Here is a 27,652-nt window from a genome sequence, read left to right on the forward strand (position 1 = left end):
TCGCCTGGATACGGTGCATGCCAGGGTCTCAATGACTCACTATGGTTGGGATGCTTTTTATGAAAACCTTGCAAGAATTTATGCTTCACATGTCTTGGTCATAGGCTTCTATTTAATAATTAGTAGTTTGGTCATATATGGGTTTTTGCCCTAACACCTTCCGTAACACTTAAATACAATATTTTTTGACACAGTAAGCTATTGTTTCCCAAACTGTGCGCCGCAGCTCCGTGGTGTGCCACAGTGCTGTCACAGGGGTGTCGCGGCTGGTGGAGAAGCATAAAGCAGATCTTTCCATCCCATTGTGAATTGCACTCACCATACTAAAGTATGGTGATGCGATTCAGACACGGAGCTGGGGTGGCGCTGGAGAAGTCAGGAATTATATAAAATATATTATTTTTTCTTGGATTTATGTTTATTATATTTGCAAACAGGTTAATAAGTAGTTTTAGCTGATCTAAATACTAATAGCATTATTTTGATAGAACTACTTTAAAAAAGGGACAGTTCGGTAATTATTTTGACTAAAGGGTGCCTTGAAAAAGTCATTGAGATTCAGAAAGCTTGATTTTGCAGTGTAAATGATTGCCTCTTTAAAAAAAACTGGAGATTTCTTACCCAATCTCTTACTTTCTGATTCTCTCATCCTATTACATCTCACCCCCGGTGAGAGCAAAGAGAAGACGCCGGTCGGGTTCCCGGCAGCAGGAGACACGTACAGCATGGGAGGAGGAGCAGACCTTCGGAGTCAGGTATTTTTAAACCCTATGTCACTTGTATTTTTCACTTGTTGTTAGGCTTGAGAAAGTACACACACACACACACACGCATACAGTGCTACACATTGCTCTGCTCTACATTAGTGGTTCTCAAACTCGGTCCTCAGAACTCCACACAATTCACGTTTCCAACTCACCCGACACTCATTATTGACTGACACATTTTAAAATAATTATTTAACTTGTGATTCTTTGAGGAGCCCTGCAAAACATGCCCTGTGTGGGGTCATGATGACCAAGTTTGAGATCTCTGTTCTTGAAAATTGTCTGCAGTCTGAGCTAAATGTGCAGCTATTGCAGGATTTGTTGCCAATATCACCAAAGAACTGCACACCGGCAGTTTATTAATTTATTTCTTCATTCATTATGACATTCCCAACAATGCATCCTGGCAAGTGGTTATTTGTATCTTCCTTGTCATACTTTTTTCATGTAAAAGGTGGTACCCAGTAAAATAGCCAATACCTGGCCACTTTTTTAAATCCATTCAGGATTGAAAATCCATCAATCCCAGGATTGGCCGTCAGTGGGTGGAGAGGGCAAGCTGGGTGGGAGAGTGGTCAAGTGTGGCGGGGTGTGCGGTCTGTGATCGGAGGACACAGTGGAGAAGATGGGCAAGGACCAACAGTGTGGCTGCACAGTGTGACCTCTAATATCATGCTGTGCAGCCACAACATGTTTTCCAAGCAGCATCTGAACCAAGCTGTGCTGGTGCTAAGGACTGACCTGCAGAAAGGGATGAAATGCGCATTTGCATTTCAATATTGAAATCCAGGGATTGAAGGATCTCATCCTGGCAAAAATTGACCTAAATACTGGGATCCCGGGGACCATGATCCCAGAATTGAAAAATTTGCCTAAATCCCAGGATTCTGCCGATCCTGATACTGGGATTGGCATCCCTACATGCCAGGCCCCTTGATCATGCCCCAATCCATGCCCTCTGCCTAGAAATGTGAAAATAAGGTGGTAACAGTACACAATGGGGGTTACAGAAACAGCGTTTCAGAGGAAACAAGAAAAAGGTTGTCCCTGGTGTGGTGCACCTGTTACAGAAATAATGATACAATAATATTTAACTTTTATTTCATTGTCTAAAAACTTGCGAAATATAAAACACACATAACACAAAATAAGAGTGATAGACAAAAAGATAGAATAGGTGTGTTTAAAAAAAGGGTGGCTGATTGGCGACGCACTGTCGTCTGTTCTGATTAAATTATAATATAAGTGTATCCTCACAGGTTTATAGTATTGTGACCGCTCAGAGCAAAGGATACCAATATCTGGCTATCTGAATAGTCGGTCAAACTGCCCTAGCACTGTATGTCCTGTGTCTCTTATTTATCAGAATAGATGCTATATTGCTAATTACTATCTTAAACAAGAGGTTCTCACGGAAACAGTGTCGAATTGTGACAGTCTCAGGGTTATGGGAGCTAGAGTCACCAATTCTGCAAATCAATTGTAGAGTGTTGTGAGCATACAAATATGGTGTGTTACAAATATATTTTTGGAGCAACCACCTGCTATTCACAGCACTATGGCCGTGTGTCTGTGCTGCGCCCACGCCTTAATACTGTGTATATGTCCTAGATATTTGTGTCAGCATGACCCCTGATTCCTAGGGTCACCCAGACATTCATATAGATATCGCTGTGTTAATGAGTGGTTATAATTCCACATATAGGAGGTGATTGTTTAAGGCAAGACACAGTCTAGGGTGCTGATAGAGAAGGTGGTCATAACAAAAAGACACAGAAATGGAGCACAGTCCAGGATATTTATTATGATCACGTGTAATGTGCCCACGTTATCCAGGGTTCCCTGTACTTATATGTGGTTATAATTCCACATTAAATTGTGTTTTAGGAGTGGTCTTAATTCCACATCGACAGATGTTTTGAAAGTACACAACACAATTTAATTATTGTTGAAATTAGTGGTTATAATTCCACTACATAGAGAACCAGAGGTACGGCACAGTCCAAGGTGTTTGCGCAGTTGCATGTGTATTAAAAGTGGGCAAGTGGATGCAATGCCCCTCAAGTAAATAATTACAGGTAGTTTGCAGTTAGAGTGCCCACTTTGTAGATCTCAAATGAGTGAACACTATGCTGGTTATGACTCGCAAATAGCTGTAGATTCCAGCACCGTGGCTGTGCGTGCTGAGTCCCCAGAGTTAGTGTTACACTGTTTGCTACAAAAGACACATTGTATAATAACGGTGTCAAACATATGTTGTCAGCGCTGTACTGATACAGGGGCACAGTAACCTAGAACTATGTGTCAGATCTGCTGTCTGGATGGACAAAAAAGAGTCCAATTAATCCACATCAAAATGTATCAGCAGTCGACCATGCAATGTCGGCACCTGACTTGGTTAAGACTCAAAGTTTGTTATCAGTATTAGCTCCGTGGCTATGAGTCAACAAAGTCAGTGCTGCAATGTCACACATTCGTAGGGTGACTCTAGTCTATGCCTGAGCAGCAGTCAATCAATTCAAGAGTGCATGTCAAAAACTGCCACCTGGGTAGACTCAAGTGTCAGTCTAATACCCGGAATATGTTAGCAGTTTGGCAATGCAACTTGTAAAATTAAAGTGTTGCAGGCAGATCCCTATAATCGGGTTTCTAGCTAGTAACCTGTGGGAAAGAGATACAGATCAAAATACATTTCTATCATAGTGCGTCGCCAAACAGCGCACCGCTAGCCGGCGCACGCTTCGCAAATTAGCTTTTTCAAGGCCAACCGGCCCCGATACCCGGAAGCTCCTTTTAAACCTGCCGTTAAGCTGGTTCACCAATCACGGCTCTTGCCGCATCTCACTTATTGGTTGCTTGATAGCTATGCTCCTCCCGGCCTCTGTGTGCTATGTGACGGCTACAGTGTGTGGCCAATCCCGGCTCTCATTATTTATTCATGAGTGCCGCAAATTTGATAGGGCTTTCCATTTATCTCCCAGCCCCGTGTCTCATGTGTGACCAATAGCGGCTCTCATTGCATGTTTATTTCGTCGGATGTGATCCTCCCATCCTCCGTATTATACGGGACATCAAGTAATATAACTGCCTTTATACCATTCGTCTATGTCCTAAATTTCTTATATTAATCTCACCGGCGGTGTTAATTATTTCTGTGGCGTTATAATATAATGCCTTCTATATGTCCTATTGGACCCGATTATTGGGAGTATATATAATATAATATATTTCTTAAGGGTTAACTAGTTTAAGTAGAGTGAGTGTAAAAAATGAGTGTAAAGAATACATAGCATGCAGTGACATGAAATATAAAATATGTCATTGCCTAATAATGATATTGGTAACCTCTGGTAACTATAGACAAAAGGTGGTTTGCGCGGTGCCCGTTATTCCCGTGCAGTCAGTTATGCGATCACTAAAATATGTGTGAGAAAAGTTATATATAAAAGAAAATGCATATAGAGAAGAAAGAAATGAATGATTGGGGAGCGGTCTTGTGTATGTCTTACATATTACACTCACTCTACTTAAACTAGTTAACCCTTAAGAAATATATTATAGGGAGGAGCATAGCTATCAAGCAACCAATAAGTGAGATGCGGCAAGAGCCGTGATTGGTGAACCAGCTTAACCAGCTTAACGGCAGGTTTAAAAGGAGCTTCCGGGTATCGGGGCCGGTTGGCCTTGAAAAAGCTAATTTGCGAAGCGTGCGCCGGCTAGCGGTGCGCTGTTTGGCGACGCACTATGATAGAAATGTATTTTGATCTGTATCTCTTTCCCACAGGTTACTAGCTAGAAACCCGATTATAGGGATCTGCCTGCAACACTTTAATTTTACAAGTTGCATTGCCAAACTGCTAACATATTCCGGGTATTAGACTGACACTTGAGTCTACCCAGGTGGCAGTTTTTGACATGCACTCTTGAATTGATTGACTGCTGCTCAGGCATAGACTAGAGTCACCCTACGAATGTGTGACATTGCAGCACTGACTTTGTTGACTCATAGCCACGGAGCTAATACTGATAACAAACTTTGAGTCTTAACCAAGTCAGGTGCCGACATTGCATGGTCGACTGCTGATACATTTTGATGTGGATTAATTGGACTCTTTTTTGTCCATCCAGACAGCAGATCTGACACATAGTTCTAGGTTACTGTGCCCCTGTATCAGTACAGCGCTGACAACATATGTTTGACACCGTTATTATACAATGTGTCTTTTGTAGCAAACAGTGTAACACTAACTCTGGGGACTCAGCACGCACAGCCACGGTGCTGGAATCTACAGCTATTTGCGAGTCATAACCAGCATAGTGTTCACTCATTTGAGATCTACAAAGTGGGCACTCTAACTGCAAACTACCTGTAATTATTTACTTGAGGGGCATTGCATCCACTTGCCCACTTTTAATACACATGCAACTGCGCAAACACCTTGGACTGTGCCGTACCTCTGGTTCTCTATGTAGTGGAATTATAACCACTAATTTCAACAATAATTAAATTGTGTTGTGTACTTTCAAAACATCTGTCGATGTGGAATTAAGACCACTCCTAAAACACAATTTAATGTGGAATTATAACCACATATAAGTACAGGGAACCCTGGATAACGTGGGCACATTACACGTGATCATAATAAATATCCTGGACTGTGCTCCATTTCTGTGTCTTTTTGTTATGACCACCTTCTCTATCAGCACCCTAGACTGTGTCTTGCCTTAAACAATCGCCTCCTATATGTGGAATTATAACCACTCATTAACACAGCGATATCTATATGAATGTCTGGGTGACCCTAGGAATCAGGGGTCATGCTGACACAAATATCTAGGACATATACACAGTATTAAGGCGTGGGCGCAGCACAGACACACGGCCATAGTGCTGTGAATAGCAGGTGGTTGCTCCAAAAATATATTTGTAACACACCATATTTGTATGCTCACAACACTCTACAATTGATTTGCAGAATTGGTGACTCTAGCTCCCATAACCCTGAGACTGTCACAATTCGACACTGTTTCCGTGAGAACCTCTTGTTTAAGATAGTAATTAGCAATATAGCATCTATTCTGATAAATAAGAGACACAGGACATACAGTGCTAGGGCAGTTTGACCGACTATTCAGATAGCCAGATATTGGTATCCTTTGCTCTGAGCGGTCACAATACTATAAACCTGTGAGGATACACTTATATTATAATTTAATCAGAACAGACGACAGTGCGTCGCCAATCAGCCACCCTTTTTTTAAACACACCTATTCTATCTTTTTGTCTATCACTCTTATTTTGTGTTATGTGTGTTTTATATTTCGCAAGTTTTTAGACAATGAAATAAAAGTTAAATATTATTGTATCATTATTTCTGTAACAGGTGCACCACACCAGGGACAACCTTTTTCTTGTTTCCTCTGAAACGCTGTTTCTGTATACATTTTTGTTGTCCAGTGGTAGCACACCTCCCAAGTCTCTATAAAAGATAAAGTACTTTACTAGTCATTTACGGGGGGTCCTAGATATGTCCCTTTAATATCAGAGGACAGTCTTGTGCGAGTGACAAACACCCCTGTCTCCCACAATGGGGGTTATTCTAGTCCATTCTTTCTGACAAAATCCTTCTTAGATGGACAAAACCAGAGAGAATTAGATTTGGGTGGGGTTTTTCTTCAAAGTGAGATCTATATTGAAGTGTAAAATCATGCAGTCAGTATTTTCCCTGCACAGAAACAAAATAACTCACCCAAATCTAATTCTCTCTGCACATGTTACATCTGCCCCCCTGCAGTGCACATGGTTTTGTCCATCTAAGAAGGATTTTGTCAGAAAGAATGAACTAGAATAAACCCCAATGTGTGATAATTGTTCAGAATAGTCAAAGGAATTTTATAAAAGATAATATAATTTTAGCAGATAAGGTTACTTACCGCCATCACTTCGAATAGCGTTGACATACTTTTTGGCTTCTTCAATGTTCTCTGGAGTCGCTTTCACTAAGGAATCTTTCCACACATTAATTTCATCATCAAAGTCTATGAAATTAATGTAATCATTTTCTGAAGTATCATGCAGAATTTTAATCAGGGAATCTTTTGTCTAAAAATATATAAGTTAGGTGTGTGTTAGCATGTGTATATATAAATAAATACAGCACAGGTGAACTTCTTTTCCCATAGTTAAACACTATCTAGACAGGCTTATGTACATCAATGTCTGGTTTCTCTCTCTCTCTCTCTCTCTCTCTCTCTCTCTCTCTCTCTCTCACTCTCTCACTCTCTCACTCTCTCACTCTCTCACTCTCTCACTCTCTCTCTCTCTCTCTCTCTCTGTTTTTTGAGTTTCCACTCTTATATACCTTGTGGTTTTATTAATGTAATAATGAACACAATGGGTGAAATTTAATAGGATGAGAGATTCAGAAAGTGAAAGATTTGGTGAGAAATCGGCAATCATTTACACTGCAAAACCAGTTTGATTTTGCCGTGTAAATGATTGCCGCTTTAAAAAAACCTGGAGATTTCTTACCAAATCTCTCACTTTCTGAATCTCTCATCCTATTAATTTTCACCCATTGTGTTTTAAATAAATATGTATTAACTAGGTGATTCATCGCGGCCTACGGGCGCTCTTCACACCGGCATAAGCGGCTGCACCCCCTTAAGCTGTGAATGCAGGGTGAGGGTAGGGTGCTATGGGGGGGTAGGTGCTTGGGGGTGGGGGATTAGCGGGGCAGGTGGTGCAGGTGGAGATGCTGGCTTGGGTTGGGCGGAGATGCTGCTGGGAGAGGGGGGGTGCGGATAGATTGAAGCTGCTGTCAGTTACTGGGAGACAGCACCACGCACACCAGCCTGGCCAACACCCTGTCATCAGGGGCACATCTAGAATTTTTCTAGGAGGGGCGACCGCCCCCTCTCCCCACTACTATACTGCCCCTTTGTACAGCATGTCCCTCATACACTCTCCCGCCCGGCCTCGCTGAGACCCGCCGCCGTACTGACAGGCGCACACACCCGCCTCTCCCGGGCGTAGTCACAAGTGCACAGCACACCCTCTCCCCACCCCGGGCTTCGGGCGCACCCCTTCGGCTGAGTGCAGCACACTGCACGCAGCAGAGGAACTTTCATCAGGGGGACCATTGAGCTCCGGAGTCCTCTCCCACACTCCAGGGCTGAGTGGCGCCGGGTTCTTCCCCCAGCACTCGTCCGAGGCATAGCAACAGTACCGTGTTCTCCCCACTTCCACCAGCTGGAGGTGAGCGTCTTCCTCCTTCTCCTTACCAGGGCATAGCGGCACTTCTCCCCCACGCAGTGTCTTTTCTTATATATTTAGCTACATGTGGCGGCAGTCGTTCCGCCCCTGGACAGGGGGATATGTGGCTTGTTTGTGTGTATAACGGATTAGGGCAAAAGGCGATCCACATGGATTGAGCCAAAATACACACTATACCAAACGGATTGAGGCAAACTTCACAATATGCTTCATAAACAGGGGCATTGCGTGCCAGAGGGGGATTGGTGGACAGCCGCTGCCGGGCAGAAGTGACAGCCATTGACAGCCGGTCAGAGAGAGGGGGACTGCCCGCCTGTTTGAAATAATACACCTTTCACACCAGAAAATGCAGGGATTCACCCGGGAATATGGTCCCAGGATCATGCAGGGACATTCCCGAGCTGGCCCCTTTTACACCACCCTGCATTTTCTGGTGTGAAGGGGAGATAACCCCCCCCCCCTCTTTTAACCGGCTATATCGTTTACCGGCTATATCTACAGAACCAACTGACCCTTTTACATGAGACAGTATCATATTGAAGAAATTTTAAGTGGGCTTTGAATGATTTTGGTCCCATGAAACTTGGCCATTTGGTTCCAGAGAAATCTGCCCTCAAAGAACATGAACAGCCATGAAATTACATTTCAGAAATAAAGAAATCGGTTTACCCGCAATATCTCTGGAACCAATTAACCCAGATGAACCAGCCTGGTATCAGATTGAAGGCCCAGCGATTTGGGTTTGAGCTTCTGTGATTCCAGCAGGGAACTGGTAGCCATCAGAACTGGGTGGGGGTCCAAATTAGCCTATGGGGGAAAACGTTCCAGCTTTGCCCTGCGGTATCTCCAGTTCCTGGGGGGCTAGCGACGCGGGGCTGGGCTCGTTGGAAAGTCCCAGTACTCATCTACCTATTTGGAGAGTGGGCCTGGAGCTGTAGCTCCGTCAGGCCCATTGTTAATCCGGCCCTTCCATAGGGTTGCTTAGATGTTCCTTGGGGCCTGATTCTAGTTTGCTCAGTAAGCTTACCGAGTGTCTGAGGTGCCGCCCCGCCAAATACACGCACCCTTCCTGCCGCCGATTCCCTCGCTATCATGCGAGCATCTGTGTAACCAAAACACATCCCCTCGAATGCCTCCGCTGCAGGATAAATCATTTTGATGGTCACCGAGCATCGAATGACTTCTCCTGGCTTTGCAAATAGAAGTCAGTGGAACTAGGAACTGACTTTTATTTGCGAGCGCTGGGAAAAAGACTGGACAGGTGGCTGACGTCCTGTGACATCAGCCGGCCACCCCGGCACACGTCGTCCCATCCAAGTACCCATAAGCCAGCCTGCCTTGATCCTTGCAAGCTGCTCGGTGACTATGCAAGTCGCCAAAGGTATTCGCAAAGGGGAGCTACACATGCGCATAATATACTATGCACATGCACAGATCCCCAAACTTCGGTACAGGGATGCAACCTGGTTGACAGACTGTAGCTGATTGTTCACAGGGCATAGTTGCCATCTTTTTGGCGGCCCTCTCCGGGAGAGGGCAGCCAGCTCTCTGAAGCAGGGGGCGGGGCCATCACCGGGAGGGGAAACGTTTGGAGGGCGGAGCCACAGACGGGCTGCCCTATTGGGGGCATGTCTAGAATGAACACATAATTTTAGCCCCGCCCCCACAGTGCAATGCCGGTATATCAGGCATTGCACTGCGGGGGACGGGGGCTAAAATGCTGCAATTGCGTCATTTGACCCGTGGATCCCCCTGCCGAGAGTGGGGTTGTGTTAGATGGAGGGAAATCATGCAGGAAGGTTGCCCCCCCCCCCTTTCTGGGGGGCCGGGAGGGGGACCCGATTTCCGGGACCCTCCTGGCCATTCCGGTAGGGTAGGCAACCCTGTCACAGGGACTGTGCCAACATCTAATTTGTAAAACTGGGGGGGGGGGGGAGTCGTCCCTGTTATTAGGGGTGTCGAGGCTAGAGTGGATCTGTGGGGGCCAATTTAAATAACTTGAGGGTTATTCATATGGCCAATGGTACCTCTGGTGATCCAATGCTGCTTCTCAGGAAGCAGAACTTGTATCTGTTATGCCGGTAGGTGGTAACTTTTTCCCGCAGACAACTCATGTGGAATTAGCACATTTTAATCGAACCTTGTTTATCTCAGGCCCAAAATTCATAATTTATACTTGTGTAAATTTACTTTATTCGGGTAGGTTTGACAACATAAGCGAACGCAGGAACACTAAAGTACACTTCATTATTTTGACACCTGTTTTGTAAGGCAAATGTATCGACAATTGTGCTAAAAAATATATAAGAAAGGCATCTTTGTCTTGAAGTGTTTACAGCAAACATTCTGCCATTAATTTAGGTTTAATTTATGTAGATAACTTTACTTACCTGTTTCATTTTTATATACGACATTGATCCACTTCTGTCTATGACATAAATTACATTTTTTGGTACAGCAGCCAATTTGGTGGGTGCGAAAAAATGAACAAAATATCCATTCACAACCTAAAACAAACAACAAACAAAACCATAACAAAATTATTCATTTAAAAGGAAATTGATCAGATGTTCCTTACGTAATGTGGTCTATGTGCAAATCACCACAGGAATCTGGAGAGCTGCAGAAGTGTGTATTAATTGGCTGTAATCATTCTGAATGGCTCCAGAGGGCATTACATAAACACGTCTTGTGTAATAATCCTTTTTTTTTTAAACACAAAGAACAATATATTATACTTCTAAAGAATATCCCTGAAAAAGGGCAAAAACTGGATCATTTAGGATTAGGGAGGCCAATCCTGGGATCGGGATCGCTGGGATTCCTGGATTTTGGCCTAAAAACGGTGGGATTTAAATCCGCGGATTGAGCTGTCCAATCCTGGGATTGCGGGATTAGTACCCAATTGTAAAATACCGGCAGGCAGCAGTGCAGCTGTTTGGAACAGTGTGCCTAGTGGCATGGTGGCGGCCCGGCTGCACAGCGTGACCCCTGACATCACTTTGCACTGCACAGCCTGACTGCTGCCACACTGTTCTGAACTTGATCACCTGGCCACACTCCCGCTGTGTTGCTCACAGTTGCCCGCCTGCTGTGCAGCTCCCTGCCGCCCGCCCGCTGTGCTTCTCACAGTCGTCCTCTCGTCCGCCTGCTGTGCAGCTCCCAGCTGCCCACCGGCTGTACTGCTCCCAGACGACTGCTTGCCCGCCTGCTGTGCAGCTCCCAGCCGCCAGCCCGCTGTGCTGCTCCCAGCCACTGGAGATGATGGTCCTGCTACTGTCTGTCAACACCACCATGTAAGTGACAGTGCGGTGCAGGGCAGGGGGGATAGGGAAAATGGTGGGGGTGGTCTGCCTTTCAGTGAAGTGCAGCCCGGGCAGTTTGGGGGGGCGGGGGTGTTTTTTTTTTATCAGGTAGGCCAATCCCGGAATTGAGCATTTTTTCAATCCCCAATCCCAGGATTAAAAAAATGCCCCGGGATTGACATCCCTACTTGATGAACTATTTGCAAGGGAAGATGGTGGATGGATATTGTTTCACCTGCAAGAAAGCAGACGCAGGTGATCACCATCTGCACTTGGTGGGTACAATGGCCTGGCTTAATATTGGCCTAAACTCCAGAGTAAGTGTGAGTTCTATATTTATAAACAATACCAGTGGCTTTCTCTATAACAGACACTACAGTAACACATACCCTCCAACATGACCCATTCCACTAGGTCAGGGGTTCCCAATCTTCTTTGAATCACGGCACCCTAGAGTATCGGAATTTTTTCACTGCACCCCTAGGCCCCACAAAAAATTATTAGATTGGGTTTATATGCGATTCTTAGGGTCAGTTATGTGGTAAAGGGCAGGATTTGCACATTTTATGATTAGCAGCCACCAGCACTGCTTTTGCCCATAAATAAATATCCATAAATAATTTGAATTGTCCTGGACCACAAACCTGGGGCACTAGGTACAAAATTCTCTGCTCCTGGGCTATCTTCTTAATGTAGGATTGCCAGTACTTGTGTTGAAACCCCTTTCTCATGAATTAACTAGTTCAACACAGATGATAGCAATCCTACATTAAGAGAGAAGCCCAAGCATTTAGTACCTAATGGAATGGATCATGTTGGAGGGTATGGTAGCATTTGTTTAATATCTGCTTGGACTTTGTGGAGCAATATTGAACCATTTTGGGCCATTTCTAACAACACAAAACAAATGCCAGGGCTGCAAGGAATAAACAAGTATCGGGACTGCTAAAGGGGAATATCCTATTATCCCCGATGCTGCTTTGGCTCATAAAAACATCCGAATATCACAAATACTGACAGACGGTCATTATCGTGGTATCCAATTAGTGGCTGTTTTTATTGTCCGAAAATGGACCTGTGATCAAGGGACGCCGGCATCTGGGATAATAGTATAGCCCCTATTAGCAGCGGGGAGTCATACTTTAAGAATCTCATCCCCCCCCCCCCCCCCCCAATCTTCCAAACCCTCTTACCTACTCTGACATCTTTCTCCATGTATCAGGTGAGGACATAATGGTCCTCATCCGTTCCACTACAACCTCTCCACTTTTCCATAAGCCCTCGTGCCTCCTCTTCTACCTCTCCCCTGTTCTTGTCCTTAATTGTATGCAACTGTGAGTCAGTATTTACTCTGAATGACAGTTTTCCAGGATTTCAAAGCAAATAGTCAACTGTCATTTGCTCTCATCAATTACCAGGATTTTGATGCAACCAGCCTAATCTGACAATCGATCTGTAGATGTATGGCCACCTTTAGGCTGATTGTCTGTTAAAAATGTAATTTAACATTTTAAATAGGTGATTCCACATGCGGTGTGGTCTCTTAATAGATTAATTGGGTGATCACTTAATTGAAAGGTGCTGATTGCAGCTTGCTGACTCCTAATTGTGACAAAATCATACCTCCCAACATGACCATCTCCAGGAGGGACACAATGCTCTGCTTCTGGACTTCCCTGGTAATGTATGATTACAATCACCTGTGGTGAAACACCGTTCTTATTAGTCAACCTGTTGAAACCAGGTGATGGCAATCATACATTAATGGCCCCCACACACAGCACAATTTTCAGGCACTTTCTGAGCGATTTTACTAAATCGCTCAGAAAATGCCTGAAAATGCATGTAAATCGCTGTGTATATAGCCCACACAGCGATTTACATGCGCGCCCCCGCCGTTCTGAATCTGCACAAGATTCAGAATGGCCCGGTCAGTCAATTCATAACAGTCGCTCAGAAGCTCCTGCTCATCTCCCGCATGTGTGGCGCGGGGATGAGCAGGGCCATCTGAGCGACTGTCATGCCGGTGACTGTGACTGTCAAGCCCCGCTGCCACCGACCTGGAAGCCCCGCCGCCGCCTGGAAGCCCCGCCGCCGCCGCCTGGAAGCCCCGCCGCCGCCGCCTGGAAGCCCCGCCGCCGCCGCCGCCTGGAAGCCCCGCTGCCGCCGCCTGGAAGCCCCGCCGCCTGGAAGCCTCGCCGCCGGAGCCCAGCAGAGACGCTTCCTGGACCTGCCGGGTGCCGCGCCCGCCCTCTGCAGTCAGATGGAAGCTGCAGTGAGAGGACGCGACGCTGGAAGACAACGGAGTTGGTAAGTATATTCTTTTTTTTTTTTTTTTACACTGTGCCACCAACGGTTGAGGGGAGAGGGGGATGCCACACTATACCACCAACGATTAAACTTTTTATATGGGGGACTAAAACTATTAAACTGTGTATGCATATATATATATAGTGTGTATATATATATATATATATATATATATGTATATGTATATATATATGTATATGTATATATATATGTATATATGTATATGTATATATATATATGTATATATATATATATATATATATATATATATATATATACACACTATGTATGTGTATGTATATATATATATATATATATATACTGTGTGTGTGTATATATATATATATATATATATATATATATATATATATATATATAGCGCAGTCTGGGCAGGCACATCCAGAGTAGCCAGCTGCACAATGTCCAGTCGTGACAGATTTGAGATCTCCCGTGCTGAATCTCCCAATTTGAATCTCTGACACAAATCTCTCTGTATGTGGCTCATTGTCTGAAATGAGCCAATTAGTGAAATCTCTTGTGCTGAATCTCCCGTTATGTATCTCTGGCACACATCTCTGCGTATGTAGGGCCCTTAAGAGGAAAGTGCAGGAGCAGAACATTGTGTCCCTCCTGGAGAGGGTCATGTTGGGAGTTATGCAAAATAGTTATTTTTAAGATCTGTGTATAGTGTGGGAAATTGCAGAAATGTATCCATGGGGTAGGAAACGTATTGTTGAATAATGTACCTAGCACAGGTGGGGAGACAGAGTGTTGCATCAGTGTTATGCTGCTTTCACATTGCCTAAACGTTTAAGACCCGGTATTTCGAAACGGTATTTAAAACTGGTCTGAACCACTAAACCCCTTTCATTCGCAGGTGAAAACTGTTTTAAATAGCATGTAATACCATTCACACATTCAACCCGTTTAACGCCCAAGGAACACGTTTCAATGTCATAGAAATACAGCCTTTCACACTGCATAAAAAACGGATCTGAAACTGCTAGGACCCTGCTTTTTAACCGTTTAAGAAATACCAGTATTTCTTAAACAGTTAAAGCACCCTGGAGCTTTCACACTGCAGCTCTACCCTTTTTAAAAGGCAAAAAAAACGGCAATACACCTGCAGTGGGAAAGGTGTATTATGCTGCTTTCAGACTGCAAAACTGGCTTTGACCAGGTATTTTAAAACGTTTCTAAAAACGGGTCTGCCAGCTAAAACCCCTTTCACGTCGCATATCTTTAAACGGTATTTCAATGCAGTTTTTGTCCCTTCACAACACTGAACCTGTTTTAACCCATAGAAAACAGTGGATGAAAAAAAAAGGGTTTAAAACGGGTAGGACCCTGCTTTATTACCGTTTAGAAATAACATTTCAATAGAACCGGTAAATTCATTTTGCACCTTTCAGACTGCACAAATTACCGTTTTGAAACGGTAAAAAGAACGAAAAAAAAAACGGGTAAAAAGTGCAGTCTGAAAGGGACATTACTTGTAACTTTGATAGTATGATCAAATATCTGAGAGCTGGCCTTATAGGGCTGCAGGGATGAAATAGGTGTGGATGGGCGGTAGTCCGGACTTGCTGCGGATACCAACGGCCATGAAGTACTATCACCAGCGGCTGGAGCAGAGGGACACGTGCAGGTCGAGGACCTCACCTTACCTTACCGTCCTCAACCTGCATGTGTCTCTCTGCTCCAGCCGCTGGTGATTGTACTTAACCCCTTGAGTGGTTTGTCCTGCCCCTGCAAAACCCACTACAGAAAGCTGGAAGCCGCCCCCCCTCGCCTCCACTCCGGCGTTAGTACGCCGGAGCTTCCTTGCTGCCACTCTCACCCCTGTCTAAGACACCTGTCACATTCAGCAGTGACGTCGGCGGCAGGCTGGGGGATGTTCGTGGCTCTGGAGGACTCGGGTGCCTGAGCGCTCCCGAGTCCCCCAGAGCCGTGCTGACCATACCTGAGCCTGCCGCCGACGTCACTGTAAAATGAGTGACGGCGGCTGGCGGGTCATAGCAGGGGAGCTCCGGCGGACCGATCGCCAGAGCAAAGGTGACCGGGGTGGGGTAAGGGGGGACTGGGGGGATCTGGGGGGAGGGTGTGTGTGTGCTCCAGAGGTGCTGCGCCAGTGGTGCACACCTGGACACCACTGGCGCACACCTTTTCTATATTAGTGGTATGCCCGGAAATTTTCCGCGGCAGCGCAGCTGAGCCTGGAAAATTTCTGGGCATACCACTCAAGGGGTTAAAGACTGTTGGTATGGTATCCTTCTGCTGCGGCAGTTGTTATAGGTAGATTCAGTAGCTTGTCATGATCTGTTGGTAGCTTATGTAAAGCTGTGTGTCTGTGATTTTAGCTCCAATGTGTTTCTGCCCTTGATTGGGCCTTCCTCTTGGAGATGTCAAACCCGAGCACAGCTGCGGCAGCTGCACACAGGGATCTGGCGCCCATCCATGTCATCATACTATCAAAGTTACAAGTAACAGTGTTGCAGAGCTGACCCTCTCCTTCAGGGAGGAAATGTTCTGTTCCTGGCCTTCCCTAGTAATGTATGCAACACCTTTCTTATCAATTACCTAGCTCCCCGCAGGTGAGGGCAATCATACATTAAGATGGAAGTCCAGGAACAGAGCATTTTCTCCCCGAAGGAGAGGGTCAGTTGGCAATCCTGTTTTAGAGCCGTCTGTTTAAATTACCCCGAGCCCCCCCCCCCCCCCCCCCCAAATCTTAATCCAGCCCTGGACAGCATTTTCTCATAATGACATGAGCTAAACCATTGAAGGAATGTGTTTTTAAGAGAATCAGAAACTCCTTCAAACAATGAACCTCACCTGTATGTTTCCTGGAGATTCTCTATTAACATCATACTTCACAGTAAAATCCCCATTCAGTAGTGTTGTTGAACAATTAGCACAGGATCGTTGTTGATCTATTGTGGGTTTAAAAGACACATGGCCCTAAAAAATGAAAAACAAAAATAATTACATAGCCATTAAAAAAATAAAAATAAAGAAACCTCCATATAAATCACCATATAACAATTACTTTGTCCAATATAAGGAATATATCATTTGGGCTTTGTTATTGTAATATTCTGTGCAAAATCGTTACTGATTTCCATTACAGGTAGGCATGCTATAGCTATGTTGCTGTATTGGCTGTACAAAAGGCAGCATCTAAAGCAGGTGTGGAATCAGACTGCCTGGGCAAGGCCAGAGGCGCTGAGAGCAGGAAGGGCCCTCGCCAGCTAACACCTCACCACGTCCCACTCTGGAGTATACATGTGGCCACTTTACCAGAGTCTTTGCTCTCTAGTGGCCAGCATCAACTTCCCAAATATTACTGAGAAGATGGTGCTGGCCAGGGAGGAGATACCAGCAGGGCCAGTGTAAGGCTTCTCAGCACCCCAGGCAAAACTTCCACCAACTGCCTCACCATACTGCCACCAATATCCAGTTTCCAACCCCTTAAGACATACTTGCCTAACATTCCGGAATGGCAGGGAGACTCCCAAAAATTGGGAAGTCCACCCAGCTCCCCCGGGAAAGTAGGCAAGTCCCCTTGAGGCCCCTCTTTGCCATCCACAATAGAGTACAAGGAGGAGGGGACAGCAAAGTAGGGAAGTATGCCTCAAGGGAAAGTATGGCGGTGAGGTCTAAAGGGCCCCTTATGGTGCCCATACACGCTACGCTTTTTTGGTCCTATTTGATTTGATTTGATTGTGACTATATGCGATACAGTACAAAAAGGATGTGCCTGCACATCCTTTTTGTACTTTACTATATCGGGCTCCCGGGGACGCGCATCGCGTCGGATCTGAACGCGGCAGACACTTAACACGCTGCGATTATCGTATATGCGATGCGTTTTGTACTTAAAAAGTACAAAACGCATACGATAATCGTAGCGTGTATGGGCACCATTACACTTGTGAGATTTTGTGAGATTTGATCCAATTCAGGTGGATTGAGTCAATTTATCTGACAAATTCTGATGTGCCTGTCTGAAAAAATCTTATGTGCCTGATGTGTAGGACACAATGCACAATCCTGTGCCATTGGGTATAACCAAGAGATTGAAAGAGATTGATCCTCCTGCACATAGGATAAATCTTGAGTTAATCATGTTCAATTTGTTGATCAATAAGTTGAACAAGTGTAAGGGGGCCTTTAGAAGTTCCACAGCAGCCACCTGCATTAAGCACAATATATTGATTTTTCGATAGGCAGACTTGGTGGCACCCCCCAGATCTTGGCGCCCTAGGCAGCTGCCTAAAGTTGCCTAATGGTAGAACCGGCCCTGAATACCAGCTTACTGATCAAGTAAGGTAGGAAGTGAGTGCTTTCCCTCCTGCTCATACTTCTGCTCCACTGTGTAAAAATGATGCCCCCATGTGTTTCATCTTTTACAGAATTTAATATAAAGGAGCATCATTGTGTCCACTTTTTTCAAGCCATGCCCCCTTACTCAGCTGTGGTTGTCTATTCCCCTTACCAAGGGTATCGTAATCGTGTATATAGGAAAATACTGACCATGACCATCCTACATACTGTATTTATAAATTAAAGTAAAGAAATATTGTGAATGACAAAGACAAGAAGTATCAAAATTGCACAGGAGACATGAATTGAGCAAGCATTTTTCTGCTGTTGAAATTTCATCTCCTGTGAGGAGTATCTACACTGAAGGGCATAGCTAAAATTGGTGCAAGGAGCACAACTGCTATGGGGCCCAGAGCTTAAGGGGCCTACACACGGGGAGATTTGCTGAGCGTTCTAAACACTGGCTCTGACCAGTGATTCTGAACACTGGCCCTGACTGGCGACTAACTAGATTTATCCAGCATGCTGGATATTAATCGCCGGGTGATAGCGTCGCACAGGGCCATGCTTCGCTATCGATATGGCCCTACACAATGAGCATCAGAAAATGGCCTGAAATCGCCCAGTGTGTAGGCCCCTTTAGAAGATTCCACATTTCCTGTCAAAGTTACATGTGTTATATGCATTTTTCACCATTAGATGGTGCATAGGTAGACTTACCCTTCCGGAACACATATGGCTTACAAAGGTTCTGTGACTGGCTTGCAAGCCTGCCTTTCACCTGGTATCAATCAGCCACATGCATAGGGGCAGTGGTGGTTTTTACCTATGGGCTGCAGCCCCCCAGGTAAAATCTTTCACTGTGTGAATCTAGATGCAGTCTGTGAAACTGCACTGGTTTCACTGTGAGTGGCAGTGGCTTCTAATTGGAAGTCTGACCTGTAGTCACCCAAGGCAGTCCCATTGAGAGATGTTACCTCCCTCCGAGATGCCTCTATGGGCTGCTGCTGGGGCAGCCCATAAAATCTGGTTTTGTGCATGCACAGTACCAAGGACGATAATGTTCATGCGCCAGAAATGGGATAATGAATATGCTTCTATAGACTGGGGGCCAGCACATGTGCAGTAAGGAGGAAGCTACTGCGCATGCGCCAGTCCCACGATGGGAGTCGGGACCAGCAGGCACTGGCGGCGGGGCTCTTTTAAATGTATGTGTGACAGTGCCCCTGTTCGGTGTGGTGCAAGATGGCGTACCTTAATCTGGAGCTGGTGACGGCGGCGGCTTCTGGATTCTTTGCGGCTTCTGCTGGAGAACCTGTGGCAGGGAACGGCACAACCCAAGGGACCCACAAAAGACAACGCTACTTCGGTTAGCAGCGACAAATATTTATTAAAGGAAAACAACTGCACTAGTCGCTGTGATATACTCGTACACATATGCAAACATCAATAAGAAAGATAAAAAAACACAAAGACAATGACATCAAAGAGAGCAATATTAAAGACAATAATATGACATCACTAGAATACTATACTGCACATATAACACAATACTGCACATATAACACTATACTGCACATACAACACTATACTGAACTATAGTCCCTGGTGCAAGGAAAACAGTCAATGAAGAAACGGTCCCACGAAGGAAGATCCTCACAAGTACAAGGGTAGGCCCTACCTTAGTGTGCACACTACTATATAAAGGCCAGAAAATATTAATGGTCCCCTATAGCGGGGTACAGGCGAGTCCCCGTTACCTAGGGCAACTCCCTGCTAGACATACAACACAGGCTGTAGATATAGGCTTGGCAGTGGTGGCAAATCTGGCATGCAGCCAGAGGGGCGTTGCAGGTGTCTCTGGGCTGGTAATGTCGCAGGGTGATCAGCACCCCAATAACAGTTGTCCCCTATGCAGTGGAGAGCCACTTCAATAGCTGGGTAAAGTGGGCCAATGTGGGGTGCAGGCCAGCCTGGGGGTAGGGGAGCTCCTGTACCTTAACTCTCAGCTGCAGATGCCAGCTCCTGCTGGTCATGACTCTTCAGGGTCTCTCACTCCTCTCTGGGTCTCTCACTCCTCTCTGGGTCTCTCACTCCTCTCTGGGTCTCACTCTGCCTGGCACCTATCAGCAGCACCTGATCTCCTCTTCAGTGCAGGACAGGGGAACAGCTTCTCCATTCACTGCACACACGCTGCTGGGCTTTCTCCTCTCTCTGCCTGACTCTCACCATGCTCCCAGCACGTCTTCTCACTCTCTGCACAATCTCTGCCTTCTCTCCACTGCAGCAAGTTTTCTCTGTCCCGTTCTGCTGGCTGACCCCTGACCTCTCAGCTTCCTGTCTTCACACACTCCAGGGCAGCCAATCAGGGGAATGTCAGGTTCTCTGCACGTGGATGTGAGCTGAGTCTGTTAACCCCTCACATCCCTGCAGTGTCTATGAAGCTGCAGTCTTTCCTAATAGCAGCATTGGCTGCCATTAAGCCTTTTTGAGGGCACAGGGGCACTCAGAGTGGATTGCCACATACCTCCCTGCTGGAAATTTGCCTGTCCGCAGGCAACTTAACCTGGGTCAGTAGATTCCTGCCAAAAACCTCTCAATGTCCATGACAAGACATTTAACGGTGAGAAAGAAAACAGGTGAGTACACATACATTCACCACAAATACAAATTACTGCCTCCCTATCACCTGATATCCAATGTGGGCTCCCCGTGCCAACCATCCCTCCGCCACAGGACCTCCATCCCTCTGCGGTCCAGCTTCTCCAGGGCTGTCAATGGATGGCGCCCACTCTCACGATGTACGCATCTTTAGGCATGTCTCACCTCTCGAACTTGCCTCTTCGACCTCTGTATCGCCTGCTGGATTCTGAGGGCGAATTCCTCTCCTGAGATGGTCGTATATTCACCACTTGTTACCGGCTTCCCACCGATGAAACAGATCTTGGCCTTGTCTTCTCTCTCTGGTGCTTCTACCTTGGCCTTGGATTCAGGCAGTGGCACAACTGGTTCTGCTGCTGACGGCTCCACTGTCTGTGTCACGGCCATGTGAACCTCAATCTCTGGGCTTCTCTGCTGGTCTACCATTCCGACATTTCTCGGCCTTAGATTCGCCACCCGGTAATCGGCATCGTCCATCCTGGGCACATAGTCCCGCGTCGGTTCCGGAAGTTGAGGCCTGGTCGCTTCTTGCCAGTTCTGATGGACTGCCTCACTCCGCACTACCGGTTTCTTGCTTGACCTCGTGATCTCAGGTTCTGGTGGGCGGGGCATCTGTCCTGGTCGAGGAGGGTTGCTGTTCACTCTTTCTTTTTCTAGCTTGACCTCTCTCAGTTCAGCTGTACTTCTGGTGTATTGGTGGTATGGTGGAGGCTCTTTACGGTGCGGGTAGTGCCACTGTTGTTCTGGGGCATGTCTGTTGCGTAGCACCGGCGTTCCATTCGGCCCCGTCACTTTTGCGGCCTTGGTGCCTTTCTTCCCGCTTGTTAATTCGAATTCGACGGCTTCACCATCGCTCAGGCTCCGAAAGCAATTCTGGGGGTCTTCATTCTGTATTGCGGTGTAATGGACATAGACACTCCGCCCCGTATCCGCACCTCTAATGTATCCATATCCGCGTGGCACATCAAACCACAGGACACGACCTGTGATCCTTCTTGGGCCGGTTCGCGGCCTATCAGTCATCTGCGTTACACCGGATGCTCTTGACGTGTTCTGGAACACTGCCGGTGGACCTCTTCTCCCATGCCATCTCACAGTCTGTGGGCATACATCGGCTCGGTCACGGTGTAGTCGTTCCGACCTCCATTGGCGATTCTGTTGCCATCTATGCCTTCTGCCACCTTCACGTTGCTGTCTTTCCTTTTCATCCTCCGCCCATTCCTGACGCATCTCACGGATCATCCTGGTCATTTCGGTCATCGCTTCGATGATGGCCCCAATCGAGTTCTGATTGGCTTGGGCTGGTGGAGTGGTGGTTCTTCGCATCTCCAGCGGTTCTATGTACTGCGATCTCCACATCTTGCCGTTCACAGGGGTCTTGTGCAATCCTGTTCGTGACGCCAAGTGTGACAGTGCCCCTGTTCGGTGTGGTGCAAGATGGCGTACCTTAATCTGGAGCTGGTGACGGCGGCGGCTTCTGGATTCTTTGCGGCTTCTGCTGGAGAACCTGTGGCAGGGAACGGCACAACCCAAGGGACCCACAAAAGACAACGCTACTTCGGTTAGCAGCGACAAATATTTATTAAAGGAAAACAACTGCACTAGTCGCTGTGATATACTCGTACACATATGCAAACATCAATAAGAAAGATAAAAAAACACAAAGACAATGACATCAAAGAGAGCAATATTAAAGACAATAATATGACATCACTAGAATACTATACTGCACATATAACACAATACTGCACATATAACACTATACTGCACATACAACACTATACTGAACTATAGTCCCTGGTGCAAGGAAAACAGTCAATGAAGAAACGGTCCCACGAAGGAAGATCCTCACAAGTACAAGGGTAGGCCCTACCTTAGTGTGCACACTACTATATAAAGGCCAGAAAATATTAATGGTCCCCTATAGCGGGGTACAGGCGAGTCCCCGTTACCTAGGGCAACTCCCTGCTAGACATACAACACAGGCTGTAGATATAGGCTTGGCAGTGGTGGCAAATCTGGCATGCAGCCAGAGGGGCGTTGCAGGTGTCTCTGGGCTGGTAATGTCGCAGGGTGATCAGCACCCCAATAACAGTTGTCCCCTATGCAGTGGAGAGCCACTTCAATAGCTGGGTAAAGTGGGCCAATGTGGGGTGCAGGCCAGCCTGGGGGTAGGGGAGCTCCTGTACCTTAACTCTCAGCTGCAGATGCCAGCTCCTGCTGGTCATGACTCTTCAGGGTCTCTCACTCCTCTCTGGGTCTCTCACTCCTCTCTGGGTCTCTCACTCCTCTCTGGGTCTCACTCTGCCTGGCACCTATCAGCAGCACCTGATCTCCTCTTCAGTGCAGGACAGGGGAACAGCTTCTCCATTCACTGCACACACGCTGCTGGGCTTTCTCCTCTCTCTGCCTGACTCTCACCATGCTCCCAGCACGTCTTCTCACTCTCTGCACAATCTCTGCCTTCTCTCCACTGCAGCAAGTTTTCTCTGTCCCGTTCTGCTGGCTGACCCCTGACCTCTCAGCTTCCTGTCTTCACACACTCCAGGGCAGCCAATCAGGGGAATGTCAGGTTCTCTGCACGTGGATGTGAGCTGAGTCTGTTAACCCCTCACATCCCTGCAGTGTCTATGAAGCTGCAGTCTTTCCTAATAGCAGCATTGGCTGCCATTAAGCCTTTTTGAGGGCACAGGGGCACTCAGAGTGGATTGCCACATATGATTATGATTTTGGTTAGTATCCTATTACATGTAAAAAAAATGGGCTCTTAGCTTGATGGTAATAGCAATGTATGCTATTACCTTCCCCTCCAGTATATGCTATTACACCCCCCCCCCCCAGTGTATAATAATACTATTACCTTCCCCTCCAGTGTATGCTATTACCTGCCCCCCCCCCAGTGTGCGCGATTACCTCCCCCCCCCCAGTGTATACTAATACTATTACCTTCCCCTCCAGTGTATGCTATTACTTCCCCCCCACCCCCAGTGTATACTAATACTATTACCTTCCCCTCCAGTGTATGCTATTACCTGCCCCCCAGTGTGCGCGATTACCTGCCCCCCCCCCCCAGTGTATACTAATACTATTACCTTCCCCTCCAGTATATGCTATTACTTGCCCCCCCCAGTGTATAATAATACTATTACCTTCCCCTCCAGTGTATGCTATTACCTGCCCCCCCCCCCAGTGTGCACGATTACCTGCCCCCCAATATATGCTATTACCTGCCCTCCCCCAGTGTGTATATATGTGTGTATGTAGATATGCATGTATGTTGTGTGTTGTGTATGTATGCTGTGTGTGTGTGTGTGTGTTTGTTTGTGGGCGTATGTATGCATGCATTTCTGTGTCTGTATACTATGGTTTGTGTTTATTTATGTATGACGTGTATGTATGTGTGTGTTGCTTGTGTGTAAATATGCTATGAGTGTACATTTGCTTTGTTCACGTGTTTTGGGTGTTATTTTGCTGTGTTTGTGCGTTTATTTAGTCCTTAGCCCCCCATCCCTACCTTTTTGGTCTTGGGGGCTGCTAATAATGATGAGCCTATGGGAGCGGCCAGACTCCTAAATCCACCAATGGAGTCTGGGAGTGTGGTCAGGTCTGTGTGATGTCATGACATCACGCTGTAGTTCTGTAATGCTCCTCTGCTAACATGTTGGATGGTCAGACTATCTTTATGGGGCCCCTTGGGACCTGCTCAGGCCCAATGCAGACACCTAGGTTGCATTGTGGAAAATCCTCCTGTGCCTAAGCCCAAAGTTTCATATTTAGACTTCAGCAAAAATTTATAAATTAAATAAATTGTTCTTACAAGTCCTCCTTAGGGTCAGTTTTGGGGTGGTGGACAGGGTTACTCTTCTGAGTGTTCACACATTTCCTGATTGTTTTGCCTTTCACATTAGCGATATAGATATATGATATGGTCCCGTCCAACCCATTGTTTGGGAACCACTGCCATAAGTGCTATACCAAACTCTTTACAAACTTAAATACAGACTTTAAAAAATGTCTAAACTGTAGAAACAACACTCTCCTTTTTATATTGTTTATCACAGTTACACAAACAACGTTGGCATTGAACAAATTTCCCAACAGGCTACTAAGCTTTTACCTTTTCTCCAGAAAAAGATTTTGTAATGGCCGGCAGCAAGTCATTAGTAATGAAAGTTGCTTCAGCATCTAGAAAGCTGATGCCTTGTGGTTCATGTACATCTACTTCAATCTAAATTGTGAGAAGCAGAGAATGAAAATGTTACATTGTTACTTAAGGTTCCAATACATTGGTCCAATTTGTCTGAGTCACAAGTCTGACCTGATTTCCTCTGAACTCCCCCAGAAGCTGCCCGGGAGGGCTTCCCTACAATTTGGTACTTGATGCGCCATTTTCACATGTGATAAATCCCATGTGATTTATTGCATGTAAAAGGACTTCAGGGGAGCTTCTGGGGGAATTCAAGGCAAATGGATGTGATACATCGCTAAAAAGCACCCGCAATGTGCCGCTGATGGGTCCGATTATGATTTATCCTTATGTGCTGCATGTAGGATCTCAGACTCCGATCCAATGCTCATCGGTTCTGATCTGATGTCAAAATAAATAAATAAAATAAACAAATAATCCCTGTTTTTTTCTTATCTGTCTGGTTAAGACATCCCATATACCAGTAGAGCTATGAGAAATACATGGATGCTGCCGCCTGTGGCGTTACTAGGGCCACTATGCACTACGGGGGACATTATGTATATGACACTGTCGGGGGCATTATGTATATGACACTGTGGGGGGCATTATGTATATGACACTGTGGGGGGAATTATGTATATGACACTGTGGGGGGCATTATGTATATGGCACTGTGGGGGGCATTATGTATATGACACTGTGGGGGGCATTATGTATATGACACTATGGGGGGCATTATGTATATGGCACTACATGGGGGCATTATGTGTAAGCATCAATAAAGTGCCATGGGAAGGGGGTGGACGGGCATATATATATATATATATATATATATATATATATATATATATAAACGAAAAAAGGACACACTCTCCAGTTTTGTAAATGCACTTTAAAATCAGCTGTGTCTTCAGCAATATGCAAACATTTGAAAAGAAGAATAGTGAGATACTCAATGTTTCTGTCCTATAAGGACCTTCGTCAGGAGATAGGCATCATATCCAACAATACATCCAGGGGCACAGCATGGACCACACAGCAGGTTCCTACAGTGCGATCATATAGTGTGACATTTTATATATATATATTTCTCTCCTGATCCCAATACCCACAGTATAGACTACAGTGTGGCTCATTTTGATGTGTGAAACAGGAGTACCCCCAACCGTTAGATACTGAAGTGACTTAGATAGTGGATATACATTTAACTTATATAGTAGTAGTAGTAGTAGTACGTTTATTTATAGGGCGCCGCAAAGTGTCCGCAGCGCCGTACATAGCAAACAAAAAAAAATGACGAGGTGACGTACAGGGTGTGTTGAAAAATACAGTATAAATGGGGGTATAGCTGGTAGAACTAAAATCAGCATCAGTTCAGAAGTAGGTGTCAAAATTGTCAAGGAGACTAAAGATGAAGTAGAGGAAGGGAAGAACAGGACAGGAGCACAGGTGAGGTAAAGAGGTAGGGTGAGTACGTGAGGAAGGAGGGCCCTACTCATAAGAGTTAACATACTAAAAATAGGTGGGTGGACGAACGAAAAACAATAGGATAAGTAGGAACGGAGGGGAACGGAGGCAGGATAAGAGGATCAAAAAGAGGTTAGGAGGAGGGATAGGCTAGTCGAAAAAAGTGGGTTTTGAGGGAGCGCTTGAAGGAGGTAAGGGAATCAGAAAGCCTGATGGGTGGCGGGAGGTAGTTCCAGTGCAGGGGGGCAGCGCGAGAGAAGTCTTGGACACGGGAGTGGGAGGAGGTGATTAGGTGAGAGGTCAGTCGGCGGTCAGTGATGGAGCGAAGAGGACGGGAGGGAGTGTGGATAGAGATCAGTGAAGAGAGGTAAGGAGCGGTGGAGGAGGAGAGAGCTTTGTAGGTGGTGGTGAGGAGTTTAAAGAGAACTCGGAAAGGAATGGGGAGGATATACTGCAAGGGATATACTGTACCTGGAAGTTTTTGACAATTGCCTTTGGTTGAACTTTGATGAACATTTCATATTTCCCAGATTGACGTTTCAGCATTTCTTCATAAACCAGCTCAAAGGTAACTTTACTTAATGACGCCACATTAACGGACACAGTAAACTTTTCAGTCTTTCTGCCAGAAGCCCTGTGAAAAAAATCTATATAAAGTATATATAAAAGGCTAACCTCTCCTCACCTCTATGAGGTGAAGTACCACCACTGACCACTAGAGGCCACTTGACGGACCAAATTACTCCTTAACAGGAAGTGAAAGCTAAATGATCTGTTTCATACTTCCTGGATATGGAGAGAAGGAGCTGTGAAGACAGAGATTGGAGGTGGGTGCAGATAGAGACTACGCCGTTATTTTGACAGACTTTAAACTAGTAAATATCATACAATGCCATCCAATACATCATTGATGATAGCACATTTTATCCAGATAGCATTTGTATGCATGCAATAGACCAGAAATCCAGGTCATAAAATAAAGCTGTACCTGATACTCTCACAGGTATTATCAGTCTTATCTAACAGTAATGAAACAAAATGTATACCCCACCCTGTAATAATCTCAGAGAAATGTACCTGACAAGTCCGGCTGTCTGTCCTCTTGAAACAGCTTTTTCATACTGCTTTTTAGCAACTTCCTTTTCCTTTATAACCCCAGCATAGGTCACTCCATCAATTATCCTACAGTAGATAGATCGACATATTAACGTACACCATACTTCCCTACTTTCAAAGTCCTCTCCAGTAGAACTCCGGATAGGAGACTGCCAGCAGCACTTCTGGGGGCGAGGCTTGATGTAGGTCATCGAGCCTGCCCCCAGTAATGCAATTCCTGCAATTCGCAGGACTA

At 45.8% G+C, this 27,652-nt stretch overlaps 1 protein-coding gene across 3 annotated transcripts in view; it reads right to left on the reverse strand.

Moving 5' to 3' along the window:
- Window positions 1-27,652, reverse strand: part of LOC146026058 (inter-alpha-trypsin inhibitor heavy chain H3-like) — a 117,458-nt gene that overhangs the window by 81,785 nt on the left and 8,021 nt on the right. For all 3 annotated transcript variants that reach the window (XM_083156401.1, XM_083156402.1, XM_083156400.1), the window contains exons 4-9: window positions 27,379-27,483; window positions 26,773-26,935; window positions 24,763-24,873; window positions 16,494-16,619; window positions 10,434-10,550; window positions 6,702-6,870 (exon numbers count right to left, since the gene is read on the reverse strand). In XM_083156401.1, the coding sequence (XP_083012527.1) occupies window positions 6,702-6,870; window positions 10,434-10,550; window positions 16,494-16,619; window positions 24,763-24,873; window positions 26,773-26,935; window positions 27,379-27,483 (791 nt within the window). The remainder of the gene's footprint in view (window positions 1-6,701; window positions 6,871-10,433; window positions 10,551-16,493; window positions 16,620-24,762; window positions 24,874-26,772; window positions 26,936-27,378; window positions 27,484-27,652) is intronic.

Source organism: Crinia signifera, chromosome 8 (assembly GCF_055691185.1).
Source record: "Crinia signifera chromosome 8, ASM5569118v1, whole genome shotgun sequence".
NCBI lineage: Eukaryota > Metazoa > Chordata > Amphibia > Anura > Myobatrachidae > Crinia > Crinia signifera.